This window comes from Pleurodeles waltl, chromosome 2_1, assembly GCF_031143425.1.
Source record: "Pleurodeles waltl isolate 20211129_DDA chromosome 2_1, aPleWal1.hap1.20221129, whole genome shotgun sequence".
NCBI lineage: Eukaryota > Metazoa > Chordata > Amphibia > Caudata > Salamandridae > Pleurodeles > Pleurodeles waltl.
The window spans coordinates 538,494,162-538,519,861 of NC_090438.1; the positions used below are offsets into that span (position 1 = coordinate 538,494,162).

The 25,700-nt window shown below is 43.4% G+C and overlaps 1 protein-coding gene across 1 annotated transcript in view; it reads right to left on the bottom strand.

Moving 5' to 3' along the window:
• FBXL2 (F-box and leucine rich repeat protein 2) overlaps window positions 1-25,700 on the bottom strand; it is a 403,194-nt gene that overhangs the window by 258,934 nt on the left and 118,560 nt on the right. Inside the window, exons 4-5 of the mRNA XM_069214254.1 lie at window positions 13,844-13,918; window positions 3,008-3,102 (exon numbers count right to left, since the gene is read on the bottom strand). Of these exons, the coding sequence (XP_069070355.1) occupies window positions 3,008-3,102; window positions 13,844-13,918 (170 nt within the window). The remainder of the gene's footprint in view (window positions 1-3,007; window positions 3,103-13,843; window positions 13,919-25,700) is intronic.

Consider the following 25,700-nt stretch of genomic DNA (forward strand, 5'->3'; position numbering starts at 1 on the left):
TCCCCCAAGAACCCTTGCGGGGACCCCAACTTGCGTAGAACTGGCATTTTTTGTTGTCCTTTATTGCAAAAAGAGGCTGGCATCCATCATTTGCAGAAAATTTTGTTGAGGATCACTTGCTTCAGCTTCGTGAGACGTTTAAGTTGTTCTGCGTAAGATATCTGCTCTGATATTGATTCGATGAGTTGAAGTCCATTTCTATAAAACTTACAACTCTTGTATTCTGGGAAGAAAGGCTTGAAGAGCAAGAAAAACTGCCTAGAGTTCTAAAAAACTGATGTGTCTTTTCAACTGCTGGGAACTTCATTTTTCCTGTATTTGCAGATCCTGGAAATAACCTCCCCAGCCCTCCAGCGAGGAGTCTGTTGTTATGACCTACTACACGTGGGGAGAGGAAGGACATTTCCAGTGCCATATTGTTTGGATTTACCTACCAAGAGAGAGCTTGGTGTCATCTTCAGAGTGGGTGGCGGCCTTGGCCGCTGTGATTTAGCAATGAGAAGAGGTTCTGAAGCAGACTGTATTCCTGCTGGCGTTTGGAAATGTCTGTAGTAATCATGTGGCATAGGGTAGGTCTTGAACCAGGGATATTGGTACCTGGATCATATCCTGTGGTGGAAAGTAATGTTGAGACTAAGCCATAGGCTGATGTAACTGAGTACCATATTGATGTCCTTGATACACAGGCACATAGTACTCTTCATCATCTTCCTGGTATTTGACCAGCAGTTCTGATGGGCTGTGGGTCGTACCAAAGGGGCTCTGATCAATGTCATCAGAATCATCAGCATCTACCAAATGGCTCAGTGAGAAAAGAGACACCTTGCTAGGCAAAGTAATTCCTGGGCACTCTACCAAAGGTGTAGAATGCAGCCTCTTTGATGAAGTCTTTGATGGGGGAGTAGACAGAAATTTGGAAACGTCTCCCTCTATTTGAAGATGTTGGGCTTGTGTTGCCGTCAACATGGGTTTTCTCATCAATGGCGTGCTCTTTGTGGACAGTGTGGCTCTCGTCTGCAACACGGTCTTAGTGGACAGTATGGTCTTTGTTGACGGTGTACTCTTCATTGACGGAGTGGTCCTCGTCGATGTTACTGTTGTCATCAATGTTGCAGCCACTGTTGATGATGAAGACGTGGCCGTCATCATAGTTGTCATCACTGTTGCGGTAATTGTCACCGACGATGTAGTAGTCGGAGAGCTGGTCATCAACAGTGTCACAGAGATCAACTTAACTTTCACGGTGGTTGACGATCATTTCAATGACGAGGATGTCGTCGACAATGTGACTGTTAGTCTTTTCTTTTTCACCACTGGTTTAGGAGAGGATTTCAGACGTTGGACCCCACCCTCTGGGCTAGGAGGGCCTAGCATATGGGTGACTTACAGTGACCTGTAGTGAAAAGAGGGCATGCCCCATTTCACACAGGCTGCAATGGCAGGCCTGCAGATATACTTTGCATGGGCTCCCTATGTGTGGCATAATACATGATGCAGCCCATGGGGGAACCCTGGTACCCGATGTCCTGTGTACCATACACTAGGGACTTACAAGGGGGCACCAATATGCCAAATGTGGGGTGTGTCTGGTCCAAGCCACCAAGTTTAAAGGGAGAAAGCATAGTCACTGTGGTCCTGGGTAGCAGGATCCCAGTGCACGCAGTCAAAACATACTGGCAACAGCTAAAAAGTGGGGGGAACCATGCCAGAAAGAGGATACTTTCTGGCACACTTACATATTTGATCACACAAAAAATGGAATTGTCAAGAGCATGTTAGGAGTTACATATAAATATAAATCTTGTCTTAGTTGTGGACAATCCTCTATCACACAAATACATCGTTGTACTCTAAACTGGCAGCCAAAGCGTTTGTGCTTCAGAAGTGGAGCCTACTCATCCAGTGTACAAAATACATTTGAACAATGGCTGTCCTTAACCTCAAATAACATATCCTATATACCAGGCAAGAGGAATTACACACTCTTACTTATTAAAAAACATTTTTAAGTATTACTGTTATTGATTTTGTAATATTTCTTACATTTTCAAAAAGTCTGGATACACAATCAAAGCTGTATACAGGTCAGTCCTAAAGAGGTGCAATGGCAGTGGGAAAAGTGCATGTTGACTAACCTGATATTTCTTTAATTTTTAAACATTTATACTCTATGGACCCCCAACAAGAAGTAAGAAAGTCAAGGTACCTGCAATCATCCAATAAAATCTTCACCTCTAGATGTTTTCATCTTAAAAAAAAAACATCCCTCTCAGTCGTGATTAAACCCATTTTCCTAGAGTAGACTGCAATATCTTTTAACTTTTTAACTAGATCCCTACAATTAAATCTTTGATTCTTATAATTCACGGTTTCTGTACAGCAGAACAGCTGTTCTATTATAGCCTTATAGACCGCAGGCTACAACAGCCATTAAAAGCCTGCTTCAGCGTTTGTGAGGGCCTTTAACAAGGGAGCGGGACCTTAATGCCGGTATAGAAAGCTACGAAGGGCTATAAGAATATTAGAACATTCTGCCATGAGAGGGAAGAATGTTCTAATAAATAAAACAAAAGCCTCATGGAGCCAAACAGGACTGAAATCCTGTCGGGCTGTGTGAGGCATTTGTTCATAGCAGTAGCTATGAACAAAAACACTGAAATGTTGGTGCCCCAGGTTTCTAATGGCCATTAGAAGCCCGGAGCACTCCACTGACTTGAATGGAGCTCCCAACACTCCAATGTTTTAATTTCTGTTTATGACCTCTTTCCTTGAGCCTGAACATTTGTTTTTTGCATTTCTTCATATTCTTACAACCTTTGCTTTCTTGCATGGTTAAAAACAATGGATTTTCATTTTACTCAGGGTTTATCTGACACTAGATGTACTTTTTGTGTTATTATACATAATTACAAGTCAATCGTTTTGAAAAAAAACAAAGATGGTTTACATTTGTGTTTTTGTCCAAGATGCTTATTACAGAATATTCAAATAATTTCCCGTCACTTACTTTAAAGCAGCATCTCCAACACCAAGACATCCTCTCAAACTGAGTTGTCTCAGGAAGCCACTGCATCGCCTGGAAATATTTTCCACCACACGGCCCTTAACATCATATACAAAAAATATAGTTGAAAGTTTAAAATGCTGGTCCTTTCTTTTAACAGGATTGTAATCAATATTATAAATATGTCTTTTACAAGTTACTTCAGTGTAGGAGATGCCATTAGCAGAGGCAGAGAGGGAAAAGAAGGTGCAAGTGAGAAAGGTCTGGTTGATAAGTTAGGGTCATAACACAGGGTAACCAAAAAGGTACACACAGCGAGAGAGTACAGGCAGCTCTTAATCATGCCGGGGTCTCCTGCTATCAATGCCTCATTTTAATATGTCTGTCTCAGAATGTAAATGACTGATTATAACTCACTCATGATGGGGCACTGATCTATGGCTATGAATTCACTGTATGTCATTAAAATATAGGGCTTTATTACGACCCTGCTGGAGGGGTTTCCTCCATCACAAATGTGACGGATATCCCGTCCGCCGTATTACAATCTCCATAGAATAAAATGGATTATAATATAGCAGACAAGATATCCATCACATTTGTGATGGATGAAACTCCTCCATCAAGTTCGTAATAAGGCCCATAATTATTAATATTACTACTGAGCTTCCCTCAACCTTTCTGACTTCATGTCACAACCTCCAGTTCTTATCTGATCAAAACTGACAAGTAATGTTAGGAGGAATCTGAAAAGACAAACTAAACACATAACTTGCAATGATAGGTGCTTGTATAATGTGCTTTCACCATGCAGCACACCATTGGCAAAGTATCCTATCCATCAGGGCATGCTTGGGCTGTGAGGCAGTAACGCGTAGCAAAATTATGTAAGGAAGACTTGGAGCCACAAGCAGATGTCAGTTGCTGGGACGTCTCTCCTGACAGACGCGGAAGTAGCCATAGCATGAGGGGTGTGGGAACAAATACCTTCCAGATAGACTTTCTTTGTCAAGGCATTTTAGATCTTTACAAGCAGGATCATCCAATATAAAATGTTGCATTTGGTCACCATGTTGCCTATCTTGGCTACTGTAAAGCTCTCAAAAAGGCAATCATCCACCTATCAAGCAGCACAAAGTTGGCAAAGTATCTATCACTGCATGCTTGCGCTGGGAGGCAGTAACATTTTGCAAAATTATGTAAGGATGACGACGTGGCCTTCAGGCAGACGTCAGCAGCGTAAACACCCTTCGTAGGGGCTACGGAAGCAGCCATGGCACTAGGTGGATGAGCACAAATACCCTGCAGAGGGCCTTTCTTGTCAATGCATAGAACTTCTTTATACAGAGGATGGCCCACTTGGAAATAGCACATTTGGTTACAACCTTGCTTTTCTTGGATCTTGTGAAGTCCTCAAAGAGCAAATTATCTACTGTGGCCTGCTGAGTAAGGTTGATATGATACTACATGGTGTCCCTGGGGAGATGAGAAAGAGGGAAGAAAGGTGAAAGGCCAATGGACTGGCCCATGTGAAAAGCATATAACACATTTGATGAAAAAGATGAGTAGGTGTGAAGAACCGTTTTATATGGGCAGAATACCATGAATGGTGGTGCAATCAAAAGGAGTTGGGTTTTACCATCCCGGCTGGCATAAGTCATTGCCACCAAAAAGACAGCCTTCAAAGTCTGAAATCAAATTTAGAAACTGCATCCGGATGAGAAAAGTCAACACAAAATTTAAATTCAACTGAGAAACAATAAACAGAGATGGAATACAGTAAACCTTTCAGAAAATGTGACGCTAGTGGGAATTTAAACATAGAAGACTGGTCTTGAAGACACATGAAGGCAGATGGCAGGAGTGGCCCATGGGTACGGGCTGAGGGGGCCATGTCCCCATACCTTTTTCGTGACTTGAAGAGTATCTATCAGGCTGAACAAAAGTCAGCCTGACAGATACTCTTCTGGTTCAGGTCAGGCATGCAGGAGCTGGACATACGCTAAATGCTCAGACTCCTGGCTGCCTGAGCTGAACTTTGCTGGGCTGAAAACGTCACAGCCCTGTGGGCATGACTCTTCAGCCCGGCAAATGTGCCTCAAGGGCCTTCCCCTCATGACGAGGGGGATTGCCATTGATTGCCACAGACCTGGGTGCTTCAGTTTTAAGCCCTGAAGTGCCCAAGACCGTGTGTCAATCAGTGACACCTCTTCACAGAGTGGGATGGGATCAGCAGTCTCAATGACCCCATTCCAGTCTGAGACATGATTGGGACTGCTGTCTTCCCTCATTGGCTGACTTTAGGTCAGCTAATGAGGGAAGGCCGCAGTCCCAACCCTCTTGGGACCTCCAAGGCTTTCCTGTCAGAGCTGCTGCTCTTGAGGTAAGTTCTTTTTTTATGTTTGGTGCATGTGTGCATATATAAATATATGAATGTATGTTTATTCGTTAGTGAGTGTTGTGAATGGGTGTGTGAGTGTGTGTGTCAATGAATGGGTGTGAGTGAAGTATGTGTGCATGTGTAACCTCCCCCTCCCTTGTAAAATTACCGGCCATCACCGGCATATAGTTCAGACAGCTAAATAACCTTTAACAGTTGCTAATACTCACCTTGCTAGGCAAGCAACAGTGCAAAACACAGACTATTAGAAAGTTGAGATGAAAATTGGTTCAGACCTCAATACTAACTTGTTTCCATCTGTGCAGCTGCATTGTCTGGGTTTTAGTGTGGAGAAGCTGACCATTCTGCTGCAAAAGCAGATCCACTCTTTGCAAGAGAGGGGCAAGAGTCAGAAAACAGGGCGTCAACAAACTGGCGTACCAGCTCTACCTAACCAAAAAGACTGGGTAAAGCATCTGCACTTGATGTTTCCACACCATCCAGAGAACCTTCAACAGATGTAGAATAGATAATAATAAAATAGTATACATTGTGACCAGTTGAAAGGGAACCATTCAGATGGTAATGCACAGCACTAAACCGAGGATACTTCCTGCCCTGTTCTGGTCCATGGCTAATAGATCCACATATGGATACCCTAGTCTGTAGAATATCATGTTCATCTCTTCAGACAGAAGTACCCAAATATGGTCCTATGAGCTGATAGTGTTGGGAATCGCATGTAATGCCTGTGGACGAGTAAAACTGGAAGATGAAAGTAGGCATCTGTGAGGTCCTTGGGCACCAGCCAAGTCCCCTCAGGACTTTGCTCACAAACAACCTCTTGAATTTGTCGAGCCGAAAGAAGAGTTTCAGGGTGAATGTTGAGTAAAGGTTTTCAGACCTACAGCCATCTTGAGATCCAAGAAGTGAAAGAAATGTAATCCTGTGCAGTTCTTTCTAGACAGACCCCCTCTATGGCCCCTTTGTTCTACAAGGCAAGAACCTCCTCCTCTAAAATTGAGGCATGTGCCAAAGGCTACATCCTGGCAGAAGGAGGGAGGCCTGAAGAGATGGAAAGGGTAGGGTAGGGTAGCCCTGGTGTAATCAGCTAGATGACCAGTGATCTGCCACCATCATCTTCCAACTGGTGGAAAACTGGGGGGCCTGCTACCCCTCTAGAAAGTGGTGGCTTAAAGGAGGGTGTCAGGGAGGTTTTGTGGCAGTGGAACTAGGGAAAAATGGCAGGACTTGGTCTGCTGATTGTCTTCATCCAGTCCTGACCCAAAAGAAGTGGTGCATCTATTGAAGCACTTGGATTGGCTGAGAAAGCCAGCACTGCCTTGACTTTTACTATTATATGGATGTAACTTCACTGGGTAGGCCAGACCCAAAAAAAACAGAGTTGCTGTTTCTGAAACTCCCCAGAGTTCTCCTCTATGAACAGCCAATTGCGAGTAAATGGCATGTCCATGAGGGCACTTGGATATCTCCTCAGAATCCAGTGGAAAACATCCAAGTGTGATGGTGCAGCATGATTGCCATATCCATGAATCAGGCCAAGTTATCTACAAATGTAGGTAAATCTTCCAAATGTATTTAGAAGCATGATGTTGACCAAGTCAGAAAAAAGTGTTTTCATATTGTTTGGAAGTTTGATAAAAGTTTGTTTTTGCCAGCTCCAACATAGGCCTAAATGGAATGTGATGTTTACTGAATAGAGGGCAAGACTCCAAGAAGACAAGATTTTTCATTCTACTGAGACCAGCCTTTTTTACTATCAGCAAGAGTCCAGGTGCTGGCAGAGGAAGTCTTTGACAGCCCTGAGACTTTAAAACAGGAGGCAAGCTCAATTCAAGCCCTTGGATACACTTCACATGCAGGAATATACCACAAAGTCCAGTCTTTGTCCTCTTTCAGGCAGGAGCAGCAACTGCAGGCCAACCCAGCAAAGCACAGTCACAAGCAAAGGGTCGGTACTCCTCCTCCAGCTCTTCAGCTCTTCTCCTTGGCAGAGTTACCTTTTGAGTCCAGAAGTCATCTAAAAATCTGGGGCGTTGTGCCCACTACTTATACCCCTTGCTGCCTTTGAAGTAGGCAAAATTCAAAGAAAAGTCTCGGTTGTTCACAGGATCCTGCCTTGCCCAGGCCAGGCCCCCGACACATACCTTATTGGCCATATTTTCTCTATCCCAGGAGTCTGTGTTTCCTTCCCTCCATGCCTTGCTCCCTACCTTTTATACTACGGCTATTTAATTTAGTGTGGCTTTTCCCAATCCAATATGGTGTCTTCATTACTTCCTGCATGTCACTTCCTGCATGTCACTTCCTGTTTATCAGTATACAAGCACAGTTGGTCTTCTGTTCCTTGCGTTGCAAACACTTCTGTCTCCATTGTGCTCCTTGCTCCTGTAACATGTGATTTTGGACTTCACCTACTTTTCCCTGTCTGCAGTTTTTGTTCCAGACTTTTTTGCCTCATTTGTTTTCTTTTCTTTATATCTTTTTCAGGAGTTCTTTGATATGAGGTTTTTCCCAAGTTGGGTTTTTTCCTCTGGGACTCCTTCTGGAGGTTACGGCATGCTTGGTGTTCTATTATCAGCAGCACCGTGGCTACTGGAAAGGGTCGCCCCTACCTTGGTCAATCCAGAACAAGCAAGAAACCTGGTGGTGCCCAGAGACTGGCAGATTACAGCAGTAAGAAGCATTCAGGTCGTGACAAGAACACGAACATACACAGGAACATAGACAACCGGCGTCACTCAAATACTAGATGGTCTTGTTCTAAGAAGTTAGAAATTGAGCTCACTTGGTGAGGATGGCAGATACTCTTCAATAGTTTAAATTAACCCTTCATGTGAGAAGGCAATTCACAAGCGGTGTGGGATGAGACGGATAGCTGCACCTTCCTCCTGGACTCCAGTGCCCTCTGCAACAAGAGTTGTCTCTGTTTAGAGTGGGACAGTAGCCCAAAAATAATGGTCTTGAATGTGGCCAGGCTGATTGCCAGGTGCTACAATGACCTCAATCATTCCTTCGAACAAGAAGTCATCTCATCCCCCCGCAGGAAATCCAGTCCGAATCATTATTATCCTGGCAGCTGGCACTTCTTCATCTTCCATCTCACACTGTACGGCCACCCTAAAATAAGGCTACTGGGCACTGAAGGGGAGATGGCCAAACTCAGCGATTATGCCCACCTACTGCCGGTACATACACATAGTAAGTTTAGAAGAACTCTTAGTTCCAAAATTAAGAACAATGGTACAGCAAGTCACTGAAAAAGGGGAGTTAAATTGCAGAAGGTATTCTGACTTCTACCAAAAGTGAAATTCATTCTCTTTGCATGCTCACCAAAACAGGGCTGACTAACACTGGCTCAGCATGGGGGGTGAGATCATGGCATCAGTAGGACAACAGGACCAACCCTGCAATGGGTTGCGGGATATGTGACAACTTTTTATGGAGCAGTGGGCACTGGTGGATTTTGCAACATTTTTTTATGCGTCGCTCCCAGAAATATTTTTTTACCTGAGCAGAATTTTAATTACGCTGGAGTAATCAGAGTAATTTCTCGTTACTCTTTTGACATGAGATTACTGAAAATTACGTGATTACATCAATTCACTTAACTTTGAGTAATGTTTTACAAAAAGCACAGGATCAAAGAATTTAACAAGTGTAGGCAGCCACTGGCTGCTGCTGTTTGAGTTCTGTTGCATTTAGCGCCATTTTCTTAATGAAAAATGCATTCTCAGGTCCATCTTCGATGCAAAGGTGCATTCTGAACTAAGAAACAGAGCTATTCTGTTGTCATTTTGCATAATAATGCTACAGCAAATTATGTGTTACGCCGACCAATAATGTTTTTTGTGAGCTGCTAATATTCAACCATATTGTGAGTGAGCAGCTGTCTTTTAAGGAAAAAGGTACTAATAGTTGGCCGTCCTATACTTTTAACAACAAACCAAAAAAACATCAGTGCATGAGTCCGACTCGGCAGAGGTAGGTAAACAAGTGATGTAGTGTCTGAGTGCCCGCACCAATCTATGATCGGAGTAAATCATAGATCTATACCTGGGTAAGAGCATAATATAGTGATTTTTGAAACCCAGTTTAGTGGGAGATGCTGCATTCTATGCAAAGGAGTACAGTGTCAACAAGAAAAATCTTGTGTGGGTGTGGTGAAAAGCATCCTTATATTTGTATGAGGAGCGTGTTAGTGCAGCTACAAGAGAAACAGCAGCAAGTTATTTAGGGAATAGAATGAGTTGGACTGTTGATGTCTATAATCTTCCCCTCCACCAAGGGTATGCTTACACAGACATGAGAAAGAAGCATTATTTAACTAAGACATTATGAAATTAGTCTTCATGATGTCGGCTCAAGAGTAACATTTATTTTAGCATAAAATTACTTGAGCAGCCTGGCACACGAAAAAGTGGAGACAAAAACTGTCAATAAATGCAAAATAAAATATTCCCATTCCAGTAATGATGCAGCACGGGCAATACTCACCATAGGCGTGGAGACAAGGACTGCCATGCGGAGGCAATGTGATTAGAGGGTTAGACTCGTAAGGGATGAGAATCTTAGTCAATGGCCATGGAAATTGCAACCGGAAGAGAGGATCCTTGCAAGCCCCTATTGGGAAGACCAGGCTTTTTCACTTGTGGCAGCCATCTCTGGGATAGGCCAATTTAAATTCTATACAGTCTGCCAACAACCACCATTAACTGAATAAAGCACCTTGAAGCTTAATCTACATATTATTCAAGCAGGTGGGAATTTCTTTACTGGGAAGGGTGTGCAGAGTTTCAGGGAACTCAGCATCTTCAAGTGACAACGTCTGACCTCCCCTATGCAGATGTGCAAAGAGGCTTGACATCTGGTCAGGATAGGAGTCACAGGGGAAAGAGGAGCCAGTTTGTCCTGGTATTGCCTGGCTACTATCTGCACTGAAGGATGCTTGATAGGTAAGTGGAGTAATCCAAGAAATTAAAATCAATAAAGTCGGCTCCAAAAGGATATTGATTCATTCTCACTCTGCTATTCTTGGACCCATCAATGATTCACCCACTCTCCTTGGTCACATGAGCAGGGGCTGAATGCTTTATGGAGCACTTGTACATTTTAGTTTATGAGATGGACTCCCTTGATGGCCATAGGCTACTCCTGCCTACGTAACAGAGCTACATATGACGCCACAGCGTCTTCCTCAGATTTGCAGAACATCTACCAAGTGAGGTAGGAGAGAATGAACAGAGGGAAATAAGTAATGATTCACATTTCAACATGGCTAGTTACTGAGCAGTTTCGGTATAAAAGGGATTGTTAACAGGGAATATGAGGAGCAGCAGTTTACTAGACAATTAATTTTGTTGATATTTACTTTCTTTATTTAGGTGGAGCGAGCAAGCAGATTTGTAGCTAAAAAGATAGACATGGATTGGCAAATCCAAAAGGTCTGAGGTACGAAACATTTTGGTTTAGCAAATGCTTTTTTATTTAAGATAGCCACAGTGAATGTGCACATATGCAAGGTGGCCATCTCTGATTGGGATTTATTAAAAATTAGAAATATATTTTAGGATAGCCGTCTCAGATAAAAAATAAAAAAATCCTTAAAAGTTGCCGACCAGATGCACCGGCCATCTTACAAAACCCTTTTAAATTACCTCTTGACAATATAACCGTGGGCAGGAGGAAAAAATGTGCCAGACTTTACTTATTAGTAAGAGCAAACAAAAATTATTGCCTTCAGGCAGAGAAAGGTGAAGGGTTAGGGAGTGTGGGAATTTGGGGGCAGCAACAAAAAGTGATATTAACAATTTGAGCAACAGTTCATTGACAGAAGAATGAAAGCACTGAAGCTGGTCTGTTGAACTCGATAAAATAGAAGTGGCTTAATCGATTGTTGTCTGATTCCTGCTACATTAAAAAAAAATACGAAACAGCATTTATTATCCTGATGGATACACATGACTGGAGATCTCTTATCTTTTAAATATCCCCAGGAGCCATACAAGATCTGGAAATTTTCAAAGGGGTTCCTCCACCGCACCGGCAAGTGGTCCCACTTGAGTCTGTCCACCTCCAGAAACGACACTGCAGAGCCGCATCGAGGCTTTCTTTGCCCTGTTCGATGAGGTCAGTTTCTTTCTTTCTGGCTGATGAAGATCCGAAGCTCTGCTTCCTATTTTGTTAGATTTTTACCACAGTGAAAATTTCCTTTTATACAATTTGCCAGGAAAACGTCTTTCCCAGCTTCAAACCTTTCAATAACTACAGGAACATGATGTCAGTCATGCATCTACACAATATGTGCTTGTGGTGCCAAGGGTCTAGGCACGACTCCAAGTTAAATGATTTCTGATGCGCCCAAAGGCAATCACTGAGTGGGAGGGGCAAAACTATTTATCTTGAAGCACAAAAATAGAGGTATGTCACAATCGAAACATCAGAACTGCCACTGCAGCAAGTTGTGGGACCATTCCTGCTCTAAATATGGCCCCTTCCGAGTCAGAGAAGTCTAAAATGAAGACCAACGACAAGTCAGGTCACAAGTGCAGGATGTCTAAGCGAGGTGCATCTCCATGTTGCTTTGACACTGAGGACATGCAAAGGTCTGACTGAGTCTATTCTGAGGTTTTCCCCAACGTGCCCAGAGTTAACCCTGCGAATCTGAAATCTCTCTTTCAGGGAGGCAATGCTGAGAATGTTCAGGGTTATTCGGTTTCCTTCAGGAACACCTTTACATTCCATAGAGCCATAGTCTTCCAGTTGGACTTCCGTTGGCAGGTCTGCCCCTGTTGCACACTAACTCTATATTGCCTTCACCTGGGTCCTTGCCAGTGCCAGACCATGCCTCCACTCTGACATCAGAGGCCTCGTTAATGCCAAACATCCAAGTGCTGACTCAGATTTCAGCATAGCCAGCATCACAATGGGTCCCAAAGCCAACCTCTCGCTCGACCAGAGTCAGACCTATGCCTGTTTCAGGATCCCCAGCCCCTTCCTCGACACCAGTACTCTAGAGGAGGCTGGGAGCCTTGTTTGTATCAGACCATTTAAGGGCTTCACAATGTACCACATGACAAATAAACTGATGATGGGGAAGACAATAACTTACCCTCCCTCAGTATACCACTGCTGGCCTTTACCTAGATCCTCACACTGGCAGACGACTTGACACTTGTGCTTGGGCAGGGCTGAACTCCTCAGTAGGGCCACTCAACAGAGGAGGGTGTCTTCTTTGTGATAACAATCCTTTGAGCAGCAGACTTATAACTCCCCATTATGGAAACCAAAGTAAATGTATTCATAGAAATCTTACAGTCTCTGCCTGATTCCTCTAGGCCTTTGCTGCTCTTCAACCAAGCCCTAATTTTGATGACAACCAGGTCCAAACCATGTTCAGCCCCTCCTGCAAGTCACCGAATAACTGGGTGTCATAGGTTCTCCTCTGACGATCCGGCCTTTCTGGCCAGGCACCCAACTCCAGAGAGCTTGGGAGTTCAGACATCTAGTGGCAAAGTTAATCCAAATCCACTTCTCTGGATAGGGGAAAAAAAAACATCAACGCTTTTGGAAAAAGTGTCTTTTTTTTAATGTATCTTGGCCTTCGGGTTCCCTAAAGCTGTACAACTGCTAGGACGATACACATAAGCCCTCTGGGACATGGCCAGTGAGATTTTGCGGACTATCCCTGATGATTTTCAAAACGCCTTTTATCAGGTAATCTAAGATGGACAAGATGCAGCCAGATATGTCTTGAGGACTGGTCTAGACACAATGGATTATGTTACATACACTGTAAACACCAGTGTGGTGATCAAGCAGTATGCATGATCAGGTTCCAAAGATTCTCATAGGATGTGCAGTCATTCCCTTCGGACCTTTTGGTGAACTCTTCATGAACAGCTATGTTATGGCACACTCTTTGGACCTGACCTTTCTTTCCCATCAGTTCAATGAGAACTAAAGGAAGTTCATACGATACTCACGGTTCAAGAGGATGTGTTGGTGGCAGAGGTCATGCACACCTTCAAGGACAATAAACCGTCTCTTCCTCCGCAGCTGGGGCATATCTGCCTTGAGTCCCCCACCCATGGTCATGCTTGGTCAATAAGGGGGAAAAATCATTTTTTTCTGCCAGCCTGGCATCCAATTAGCTGTATCAGAGGGTGTTGCAGACTGTTGAAAAAAATTATGTCCAACCCTTCACATCTTTTTCTCCTCACATGCCGCCTGTCTTCACACAAACTTCAAGATAAGAAAATAAAGGGCAACCCAGTATTACTACTTGAGAGCATGGATATTACAATTTGTATTGGAAATTTTCCCAACAAATTTAAGATGTAAAACAGAATCAACTTTGAGCAAACATGAGAAGTGTCATTATGTCTTGGCCAGACTAGTTATTTTTTAAACATTTTTAGAGACTAAAGCCTACTAACCTCTACATCGGTCTGAAAATTGAAAAGGTCTATCCTTTGCCAGTTGCTTCCATCCAAAGCCAGAACATTCCATGCCTAGAGAAAAATACAATTGAATGCATTTTAAAAAGTACTTCCTGTTAATACACTTTGATTTGTCTTTATTGTATTTAGATAATCGACAAACAGTATGAGGAAAGTATCCGTCTAATAGACAAGCAGAAAATGAATTCAAACCCTCAACTATTTCACTCTCCTTTTTAAGATCACTTATAAACTGTATGGGCAGCTTTCCGTATATAGTTTTCAAACCAAACGTATTGCTTCATCCAGAAAACTGATTATATTTACCCACCAGACTTACTTAAAAATGAGGACACACTCAGTTAAGCCTCCCAATCCCCTGGTTCTGATGGCATCCATGAGGGATTAAGCCTTTTCCTTAGCCGGAAGATTTATTAGTATTCCCGCTACTATCTCATTTGTAGTTAATCATTGAACAGATGTCTGTCCTTCCTATAAAAGCAGTTTGAACAGCTGCTTGATTGCATCAGGAACTGATCTGGGAAACGAGGCTGTAAAAGTCACTCATCAAGTTTAAATGATGAGGAGGCGTGTGAGAATGAACACTAGCTTTATTGAATACACCTCAGCCACAGCTATGTCCTCAACTGTCACTTCATAACACTATCTCCAGTGAAGCTCAACACAGAATTCTAAGGTACAAACATTCCATATTCCAGTATATTGTTAAGGGAAGAAACCATGAATTTAATGAGGGGAGGGATGGCACATACTCTGCTGGAGAATACCACACATCTTCCCTCTTTTTAAAGTAATACAATTTCATCAGAAGTTGTCCAAGGTAAATAAATATGGTGAAAGGAACACAGGAATAAATAGTTAAGAACAAAGTGAAATGGAATACAAACTGTACACTGTCATGCTGAATATGGGAATAACCACATTTCTTTTCCAAAGCAGATAAAAAAAGTGATAGAAATACACACATCTCAACATGAGATAAGGCTGAAGGCTAAAGTCATGGTATGAAAATTACATTACGTTCCTTGAACTATATAATCTTTTAGGAAACTGGGCGGGTGTGTCTTTCTTCCACTTGATCCGACACAAACTATTGTGTATGGAACTCTCTTATGTTTGCTCTCAGAAATTATTGTTTTACCAGTTTCACTTCTGTCAGGATTTTGATCAGGCCAGAAATACTTCAGTACTCCTCCTGGGTTCCAAATCCTGCCAACTAGTGTCTTTACAGCATTTCTAAAGAGTCTGATCATTCTTAAAGGCTCAGAAAATTTAGACAAATTCATGCTTTAAGTGGGAGCTTTAACCTTAACCCAATCACCTAGTTTGAATCTTATGATTTTGGCTCCATGTGTCTGATCATACCTCTCCTTGCGAGCTGCCTGTAATCTTAGTTCTTTTTCTCCCTTTTGTGCATTATCAGAGACTTTTACCCCACCTTTATGCCACTTCATCCACCCAGGTAACAACCTGAAATTGGCCTTTCTTCCTTCCAGATGTTCAAATGGTGTTTTATAAGTGGTTTGAGGAGGTTTTATGTGATAGGCTTCAAATCCTTTCATTATCTCCTCTTTCCAGCACAACCCATTAGCTCTGGCCAGTTGAATAGCCTCTTGAGAGTTTTGTTAAATCCTTCTACCATCCCATTAGTTCCTGGTGGTATAATGCACAGAATTTGTGTTTTTTGCCATTTCGTTGTAAAAGTTCATTCATTTCTTTGGAGCACAGCTGAACTTCATTGTCAATAGGAAGTGTGTTAGGTAGACCCTCTCTTGAAAAGTTTCCACTAAGAAAGTTGAGTGTTGATTTTTTTTCTTTTTTTTTAAATCTCTGGCCATCTTGAGTGGAGATCAATTAATACATAGGCTGAGCCTCTTTCACCAGTTAATGACCCAATAATTTCTAGAGATACCTCCACCCGAGGACCTTCTGGGAGGGACCTACAATGTAGAGGTGGAGTATGTAATTTCAACAACTTATCACTAGCTGAGCAAGTTAAGCAGTCTTTGACATTTCTTTGTATACACAGACCAATAACTGGCCACCAAAAGTCTAGTCTCAAACTTGGTTTATGTTATGTTTTATTAGGTTAGGTTAAAATGATGTGGAAAGCGCAGCAAATACAGGGGGTGTCTTGGTACTGCTTCAACATGTCTGAAATATGATGCAGTTAAAAAGTAGATTCCTAACAGCTAAAAAACATGTTTTCAAAGCTTTCTGGAAGTATCAGTTGTCTGGGACAGATTTAATATTAAGCCGGGAGGGTTTTCCACGGCTTAGCTGTGTTCCATATGAAGCTCCTTCTGCCCCAAAAAGAACATCTGAAGATTGGAACAATAATGTTATCTGCACTGAGAGAGCACAAATGTCTAGCTGGGCGATATCAGATGAAACTCTTCTGTAGATGTTTCGGGCCTATGCCATGGCAGGTCTAATGGGTAATAGGTAAGGCCTTTAGGATGACTCTCTGTCTGAATGGTAGCCAATGGAGCTTATGTGAAGCTTTACTGGTGGATTGAAATTTAAAGATGCCCATAATCAAACATGCTGGTGTATTCTGAAGAACTTGAAGTTTGATGAGGAATTGATGTTGGATATTTAAAATTAGGCAATTGCAGCAAGCTAGTCTGGACATGGCTAGTGCCATCATAACTGTTTTCTATAATGTCACAGGAAGATAAGGTAGAATTTTCTTTACTGTTTTGATGTTAAAGTTGGCAGACGACGTGACGGCTTTAACTTGGTTGTCATATGTCAGTTTATTGTCCATCTGCACTCCCCATTTTTTTCTTTATGGGTTCAGGGAGATTACCTTGTTCTTGAGGCCACCAGCTGAGGGACCAGAAAGAAATGTCTTAACCAAAGTGAGTGACTTCTGTTTTTCTCAATTTAGTTGAAGGCAATTAGAACTCATCTATTCATGGGTTGCCAGCGTGCTGTTGTTGAATCTGATGTTGCCATTTCTAATATTACTGGCTAAGGAAACGACAATCTGGGTGTCAGCGCCGTAGAAGTGAGAGAGAAGCTGAAAGATTAACAAACACTTTATTTACCTCCTGCAATGCCTTCTCTGGTAGAGACATACTTTAGTGCAGATTCCTCACCTTAGAATTTCCCCAGGCATCAAGCTGGATCTGAATATTTTTCTCTAGCAGTACTATGCCCGCTGTCAGATGGCATCGGTCGGCTCTGTGTCTGTTGTCAGCATCGTGCTCACGGAAAGGACATCACAGGAACTATATAGGTGCCAACCCAGTGAGCTGACATCAGTTTCTTTTCACGAATTTCCACACCAGAAGCGCAGAGCCATAAAGAACACTGAACACTGGTGCATCAAAACTAGGGCCCTGAAAGGGATGTCCCTGTCCCAAGAAATCAGTTTGCAGAGCGGGCAGAATGGGTAGGCTGGTAAAGAATCTGCAACTAGAATATGTCTCTACCAGATATGGTGTTACCAAAGGTAAGTAACTTGTTCATCTGATAGAGACTTCCAGTTGCAGATTCCTTACCTTAGAATAGATATCCAAGCACTACAATCCCCGGAGGAGGGTCTCTAGGAATATCCCATCTAGGGATGGTTCTCTTCTGCACTGCCCGACCTTTCTTCGCACCCACATACCAAACAAAGAGTTGATCATCCATCCAGAACTTTTTGGTATGATCAAGATAGAACGCCAATGCCGCTCTTTTTGGGCTCAATCGGTGGAGTCTCTCCTCTTCCTCAGAAGGATGTGAAGGTGCGTAAAAAGTAGGCAAGGTGATGGACTGGCCTACATGAAAAAGCGTAAACACTTTCAGCAAAAAGGAAGCCCTGGTGTGAAGCACCACTTTGTCAGGATAGATGGAAAGGTAGGGTGGCTTAGATGACAATGCCTGCAGCTCACTCACCCTGCTGGTGGATGTAATGGTCACAAGGAAGGCTGTTTTTAATGTTAGAAGCACAAGAGGGCAATTGTGAAGAGGCTCAAACGGAGCACACATGAGATGGTGGATGGATATCTCACTGCCAAGATAACATTACATACTTTGGGCGGAAACTCAAAAGCTGTTAACTGCCGCCCATGAGCGAGTTTGGGTGGAGAACCCTCCCCTGCTGCTGCAACAGGCGATCCTCCCGAAGAGGCAGTCTGACCGGAGGATCGATGGCCATCCTCAATAGCTCTGGATACCAGACTCTTTGTGCCCAGTCAGGAGCCACAAGGATTACTTGGGCCCAGTCATTCTTGAGCTTCTTGAGAACTCTGGCAGAAGTGGTATGTTCAGAAAGGCATACAGGAGGCCTGAGCTCCACTCGAGATGAAAAGCATCGCCAAGCGAGTGCCGCCTCGAAAACTTCAACACGCACAACTGCTGATATTGTGTGTTCTCTGCAGAGACAAACAGATCTAACAAAGGCTCTCTCCACTGCTGAAAGAGACCTTGCACTACCTGCTGATGGAGATGCCATTCGTGATGGACCAGGCACTGTTGACTGAGTTTGTCTGCTTTGGCATTCAGAGAGCCCCCCCCCCCAGGTGTTAAACCACAAGGGAAATGCCGTAATGTTCCAGCCATATCCAGAGACGAAGAGCCTCCTGACAAAAGGTCCACGACCCCATCCCACCCTGCTTATTGCAGTACCACATGGTGGTGGTGGTGTTGTTGTTCATGAACACATGCACTACTTTCCCTTTGAGAGAGGCAAGGGATGCTTTCAATGCCATTCTGATCACCCTGAGCTCCAAAAGATTGATGTGGAGCCCGAACTGTGCCGGAGACCAGAAGCCTCTGATCTCTGTCCCTCCTATGTGGCTCCCCGATCCTAGGAGTGAAGTATCTGTCACTACTGTCAGTTCTGGTTGGGGAAGAGAGTGGGCTCTGCTTCTCACCCAACTGCAGTTTGAGAGCCACCACACCAGATCTTGCACAGTTCCCTTCAAGATCTGGACCATGTTGAAGAGATTCCCCTAATTCTGCATCCACTGGAACTTCAGGTCCCTCTGCAGAGCCAGCATATGCCATCTGGCATGTGTCACCAGCAGAATGCAAGAGGCCATGAGGCCCAGCAGCCTTAAAGTAATTCTCACTGAAATCCAGGAAAGAGGCTGAAACATCGGTATCGTTGCCTGAATAGCCTGGACTCGCCGCTCAGGAGGATAAGCCAGAAACTGCATCATGTATAGAACAGCTCCGATGAAAGGGAGCGGCTGAGAGGGAGTCAGGTGTGACTTTTGCACATTTATAGTGAACCCCAGCGAATGCAGGAGGTCCGCTGTAGTCTCTAGGTGAAAGAAGACAGCCTGGGGTGAAACTGCCTTCAATAGCTAGTTGTTAAGGTAGGGGGAAGACTGAAACCCCTGACCTGCGCAGATGAGCTGCACCGCCATCACCTTGGTGAACACCCAAGGGATGCTGGTAAGGCCAAAGGGAAGCACGATGAACTGAAAATGCTCATGGCCTATTATGAACCGGAAGTAACATCTGTGGGCAGGTAGGATCGGAATATGGAAATAGGCAATGTGGTCAAACCACGTTAATAGTAAGATGTTAAGAATTTTCGAAGAAGAGTTATTTGTAAAAATATCACCCAGTATATGACTTGTCAAATGGGTGGGGGCCTTAACCTTCAGAGTAAGACCAGAGCATGATCAAGTAAGGACTCAGGCCCTCATTACGGCTTTGGCGGTCTTTTTGAAAGACCGCCGAAGCCAGTCCAGCCAAGAGACCGCCGGTGCTGGTGGTCTGCTGACCACCATATTTCTAGTCGTGGGAATACTTCTGCCCATGTATGGGCGGAAGTCTGACTCCATCGGCCTCGCCGATGGAGTTGAAGAGGCAGGTGCATTGCTAGCACCGCCACGGCAGCAAGACTCCAGCTGCCATATTACGAGCCATAATATGACTTGGTGGAGTCTTGATGGCGTGGTGGTGCTGGTGGTGCAAAACCACCAGGACACATTCCCTCCTGAACGACCAGCTCGCCGGAAAAGGTAAGGTGATTGTCCAAAAAGGGGGGGTGGGGAGTGTTGGGTGCAGGTGTGGGGTGTGTGTATGTATGTGTGCAAATGTGGGTGCATGTGTGCAAGTCTGCGAGTGAGTGGGGGTGCATGTGTGCAAATATGTGTATGCAGAGTGGGGTTTGTGTGAATGTATGCATGTGCGGAGGTGGTAAGGGTGTAAATGATTGTGGATGGGAGGTGTAGGGGGTGTTTGTGGGTGCGTGTGTGCGTGTACATGTGTTTGTGTGAGTGAATGGGGAGAGCGGGTTACTGTATGTATGCAGTGCAGGTGAGAGGGAGGTGTGCGTGTTTGCGGAGGGGTGCGTATGTGTGAGTGGGGGTGTATGTATGTCAGTGTGAGTGCAGGTGTCTGGACGGATGTATACGGTTGGGGGTGTTTGGAAGTGTGTGGAGGGGTGTTTGTAAGTATGTGGACAGGTAGGGGGGTGCATGGAGGTGTGAGGACATGTGTACATGTGTGTGCCGGCGACAGGAATGGGGATTCCTGTTGCCTGGTGCATTACTGCCAGGGTTTTAGCAGCGGGGTAACCACCACAGAAAGCCTGGCAGTCTGCCACCTTGTAACCGGAGGCCTGCCACCGCGCTGAAGATGCTTATCACCAGCCGTGTCAGTGCTAGCGCACCGGCGGGCAAGGTGGCATTGTGGAAGTTTGGCTTCTGCCACGCACCAAAACTTGTAATGCAGCGGTCTTTACCACCGGCTCCAGGACTCGCCAGCCTCGTAATGAGGGCCTCAGTGTCATTCAGTTAAGAGCTCTAAATAAAAATAAAAATCGCCTAAAATGGTGTATTCTGAGTAATGTGGGCACGGTTAAAGGAGGGTGGTAGCCTCCTGTAGAAATTTGTTTCTGGGGCCTGGAGGTCACTAGATAAGCATTCCCTTGATGGTTAGGTTTTTTGTAAGTTTAATATTACATGAGAGAGCCTCGCTTGGTAATAAGGGGGCAGGTTGAAAGGAAGCTTGCATCATGTCATGGCAGATAATGGCAAGCCAGCATACTTTTTCTGCTGTCTAGCTAGCCTAAAAAGAGCACTGCCCAAAGGAATGGCTGCAACAAGACCAAGGACTGAGGTCTGATCTGCCCATGTTTCTGTCACAAAGATAATGTCTAGAATCCGGGCATTGAGAAAGTCGGCAAATTCTTTGTGTTTTACAAGGGAACATGCATTAATTAATTCATAAGTAATGGAATTTGACTTACGTCATCGCTGAGTATGTGTGTCAATGACCTCTGTAAGGGCATTGCTGAATTCTATCTACACCTTGCAGTTGTGATGGTAATGTCAATAGGGTTACATTTGAGAGTTTGTGTCCTTGCCTGAAGTATTAAACGTGATGAGTGCCTCAAGGGAATACTGAAACCTGGAAGGAAGTTGTTGAGAGCTGGAGGTGCCAGAGGGTGTGGGGCTAAGCACGGTCTTAGCACGGATGGGTGCATACAGGGTTGCCTTGGCATGCCTTGCTAGCGACAGCTGAGCGCACGCTATTTGTTAACACTTTCATAGATGTTTAAATAGCCCACAGAGTGCGGGGGGTGGCTACAAATGCTGTAGGCTAGGCTTGTGCAAAAACAGGTGGGTAAATGAAAACACGTAACTAGGGTCCAGCAACCCCTTCAGTCCCTCAGCAAGTTCCTCTGCTGAGGGATGATACTGTTTTGGTCTGATGATCCCAAGATAGCCTTTGTGCGATAAATATGAGTTTGTTTCTTAAGGAAACCGGAGGAACTAACTTAGTACCTCTAAAGAGACATCCAACTCAATGTCCTCAGCATTTGATATTGTTAATGGTCTCTTCTTAAGACAAACAATCCTCTGCAAAATGTCTCGCTCCCAAAATATAATCTACTTCAAAGGTGAATTCTCGTAAGCTGACGACACAGCTTCTGATCCTAGTTGATATGGAATCCAAACCTATCATAAAAACTTCTATAAGTTGTTTATGATCTGTCCATAATTTAAACAATGCTCCCCAAATGAAATTTCTGAATTTGTTGAGTGCTGAATATACTGCTAACACCTCTTTTTTGATGACAGAGTAGCTTGTTTTAGCTTGTTTTAGCACCCTTGTGGTGAAAACAATGGTATTTTCTCCCTTCTCACTTTCCTGCATAAGAACAGTCTCAAGACCTTTTGAACTGGCGTCAATTGCCACCAGAGGTTAGTTTTTCTTCCAGTACAAAAGATTTTACATTTGGAGCAGTGGAAGAGGCCATTTTTACATCTTCAAATTCTACCTGGCACTGTTTACTCCATTCAAAATATACTTCAATCCCTTACAGAGATGATAAATTTACTATAAAACTCTATCAGACCTAAGAATGACCAGAGTTCATCTTTGCTTTTTAGGTGTTACAAATTCCATTATAGTATTTACTAGCTTTGCCTTGGGTTGTATGCCTTGAGAAGTGATCTTGTGGTCCGAATAATTCATTTCTCTACAATGTATATTATATTTTTCTCTATTTACAGTGAGCTTCTTATCTTTAAACTTCTGTAAAACCTCCCTGATTCTCTCATCATGTTGATCTTGCACATAATCATGGTAGCAAAATACACCAGTTATCCCTTGGAGCATATTTGACATGACCATTTGAAAGACTAACACCACAAACACTAATCCAAATGGCATGCATTTGAATTTATATGCCCAATAAGTGGGTGTAATAAAGACTGGGTTCCTGGTATTCATGGTCTAAGCAAATCTGATAAGAGGATGATGTGAGATCTAATGTTGAAAAAACTGTGGTGTCTGCTACAGTTGTCATCATTTCTTTGATGTTTGGGAATGGAAACTTATCCACAACAACCTTCTTACTGAAGGTTCTATGGTCCACACACAACCGGATCATTCCATCTGGTGTTTTTTTCGCAATCACAATCGGCACAAGCCATTCTGTGACCTCTACTGGCTCATTTACACCTAGACTACATAATCATTCCAATTGTCCTCTTACTGCTCCTTGTATACTTAGTGGTAAATGCCTTACTTTAGCAGATGCTGGTAGAGCATTTTCTTTTAATATTATTCTATGGACAAAGACAGTGTAATTGGTCTGGGAATACGTCTGGGAATTCGTCTACAAGGTCAGATACTTTTCTTTCTATCTTAGAGATATTTTGTATTAACAACTGTTGATCCATGTTGCGGTTTAGGTAAATTCCTAGCTCTTTTTGTGCCGGCCACCCCAAAATATTATCACCTTTATGGGACACATAAATTTTGCTGAAGGTATATCAGTCTTTATACTCAATATTGCCCAATAAATACCCTTTTATCTTTATAGATTGGCCACTATAACATCCTGGACATATGTCCATTTTCTTTAACTTTTGTTCCTCTTTAAGCATTTGATCAAAGACATTTTCTATTAGGAAAGTTAACCTTGAGCAAGAATCAAACATTAACTCTACTTCATGCTCTACAATTTTTACATCTTTGGGGTCGTCAGACCCTCCATCAGTCATTTGTAACACAATATCTTCATACCCTTGAGATACCCCACACTTTAAAGGTCTTTTAGGAACATTACCACTTCTACAGCAAATCATGAAAAGTCCACATTTATTACACATTGCCTTTAATGCAGGACAATCTTTACTATTTGCCATGTGCCTGACTTTACCACATCTGTAGCAAAGACCATTATATGTGCTGACACTTTTCTTATATTTAGGTACTGAGGTTGCCCCCTTTATCACTAGTATATTACCTTTCTCATCCCCCACTATGTTCACCTTCTCTTTGTCATCTGTATCATGCCAAATGTCCTTTACGCATTGCATCATGTGTTCTATTTGTTTAGCAACAATCAGAACATCACCCAAAGGAGGATCATCCTTCAACCAGAGTTCCCTTTATACATTCTTTACATGCCGCACCAAACTTACAAATGGCTGCTAGTTTACATAGCTCTGACACAAACTCTTCAACCCTTTCACCTTCTTTTTGGTTGTGCTTTTGAAAGTGTTAATGCTCCATTATGGTACTAATCCTGGGCAGAAAATGATTGCCCAATTTTCTTAAACACATCTCATACTCATTTAATCCTCTGGACTCATCAGCACCAAGCTCTGGTAGATGTTCTAAAATTTCTTGAATCTCTGCCCATAGGCAATGTTGTAGCAGAGCTAACATTTGTTCCACACCCAAATTTGGTCCACAGACTGCAGCGTAATTCTGACAGAGGTGTAACACATTGCATCATAACTATTATTCTGTGTTATAACACAATACTCAAATTCTTTATAAAAGCAGTGATAAGATGACAGATTCCACGTCCAATATTCATTTACACATCATGGAACCCTATACCTATAAATTAAAATCCTTATGAACCTGCATAATAAACATGAGGTTAAATATGGGCAATACTTTACTTATATGTAGCATTTAGAAAGAATACACATGTTTTTAATTCTCTTTTTTCTCCTAATTTTAAACGTATTCTCTATTTTTTGGGATCTACCAACACAGATATCTGATTTTAATAAGAATACGACATACAGATGCAATAATGTTCAGGAAGGAGTTTATAGACATAATTTCCCTCCTCGAGTGGCGGCAAGGGGGGGGGAGGGAATTGGACTTGACCACACATGATAAAAAAAGAAAAGGACAGAAAAGAAACGCGCCGGCCAAGGGTAGAGAGATCTATAGAAATCTGGCTTCTAGCATTCCGTACCCTAGCTTGCATGTTTGTGGAAAAAATCCCAGAGAGTGCAGCAGGGCTATTTCTTCATGAGCAGAGGGTACATGCAGCTGAGTTGAAATACTGTGCTATGGCAAAGGGTTCAGTGAAAAGATACAAACATGGCCTGTCATTGAGTGGGACCAGAAGGACGTAGAAGGTTTCACAAATCATATGGTTGCAATTAGGCAGGGGGTGAGCATACGGAAGCATAATTTTTATCCCGCTAGAGGGAAAAGTAAACAGGAAGGGTTCACCAATGGGGGCAAGGCAAAGAACCATGCAGGGAGCAAGCAAGGCAAGCCCCGCTCAACAGTTTTCTTTAAACACGACAAAGATGAATGTAGGTGGGGCAGGCCTTCAAATTTAGGCATAGTACAGCAACTGTGGTCCACCCAGCAGTCGAGTGTAGAAAAGCCAAGGGAGCAGGTTACAGGAAGGACAATGCCAACAAGAAGTAGATCGCCCAAAGCAGTGCTCAGGGAGAGGGGGACCCAGGAAACCTTGGGTCACTGCACACCTCCATCTATGTTCAACAACTATTATGCTTACTCAGCGAGTATCCAAGTAGCAAGGAAGGGAAGCTATTAGCAGAGGGCTTCACAACAGGATTCAACATCCCATATATGGGCTTACAGGGCCCTTTTGCCCCCCCCGAGAACCTCACAGTGTCCCCCTTAGGAGTGGTTCCAAAGTAAGAGGAGCGTAAGTTCAGACTTATTTATCACCTATCATACCCGCCGGGAGGTTCAGTGAACAACGGTCTTAACCCAGGCAGCTGCTCAGTATCTTACACTATGGTGGTCGAGGCAGCGGATTGGATTAAGGCCTTGGGAAAGGGCACTCTGCTAGCAAAGACTGATATTGAATCTGCCCTTCACCTCCTGCCAGAGCATCCTAACAGTTACCATCTGTTGGGTTTTCATCTAGCCGGCACCTTTTATTATGACAAATGCCTGCCGATGGGTTGCGTCATCTCATTTTAGAGACATTTAGTGCTTTCATGGAGTGGGTCTTGCTTCAGAGGTGCCCCAGTAGAGGGTGCACACATTATCTAGATGATTTCCTATTAACCAGGAGAGGGGGCACCAGCGAGTGTGAGGATCTGTTGCAGGCCTTTATGGCACAAGAACTGAGGGTACC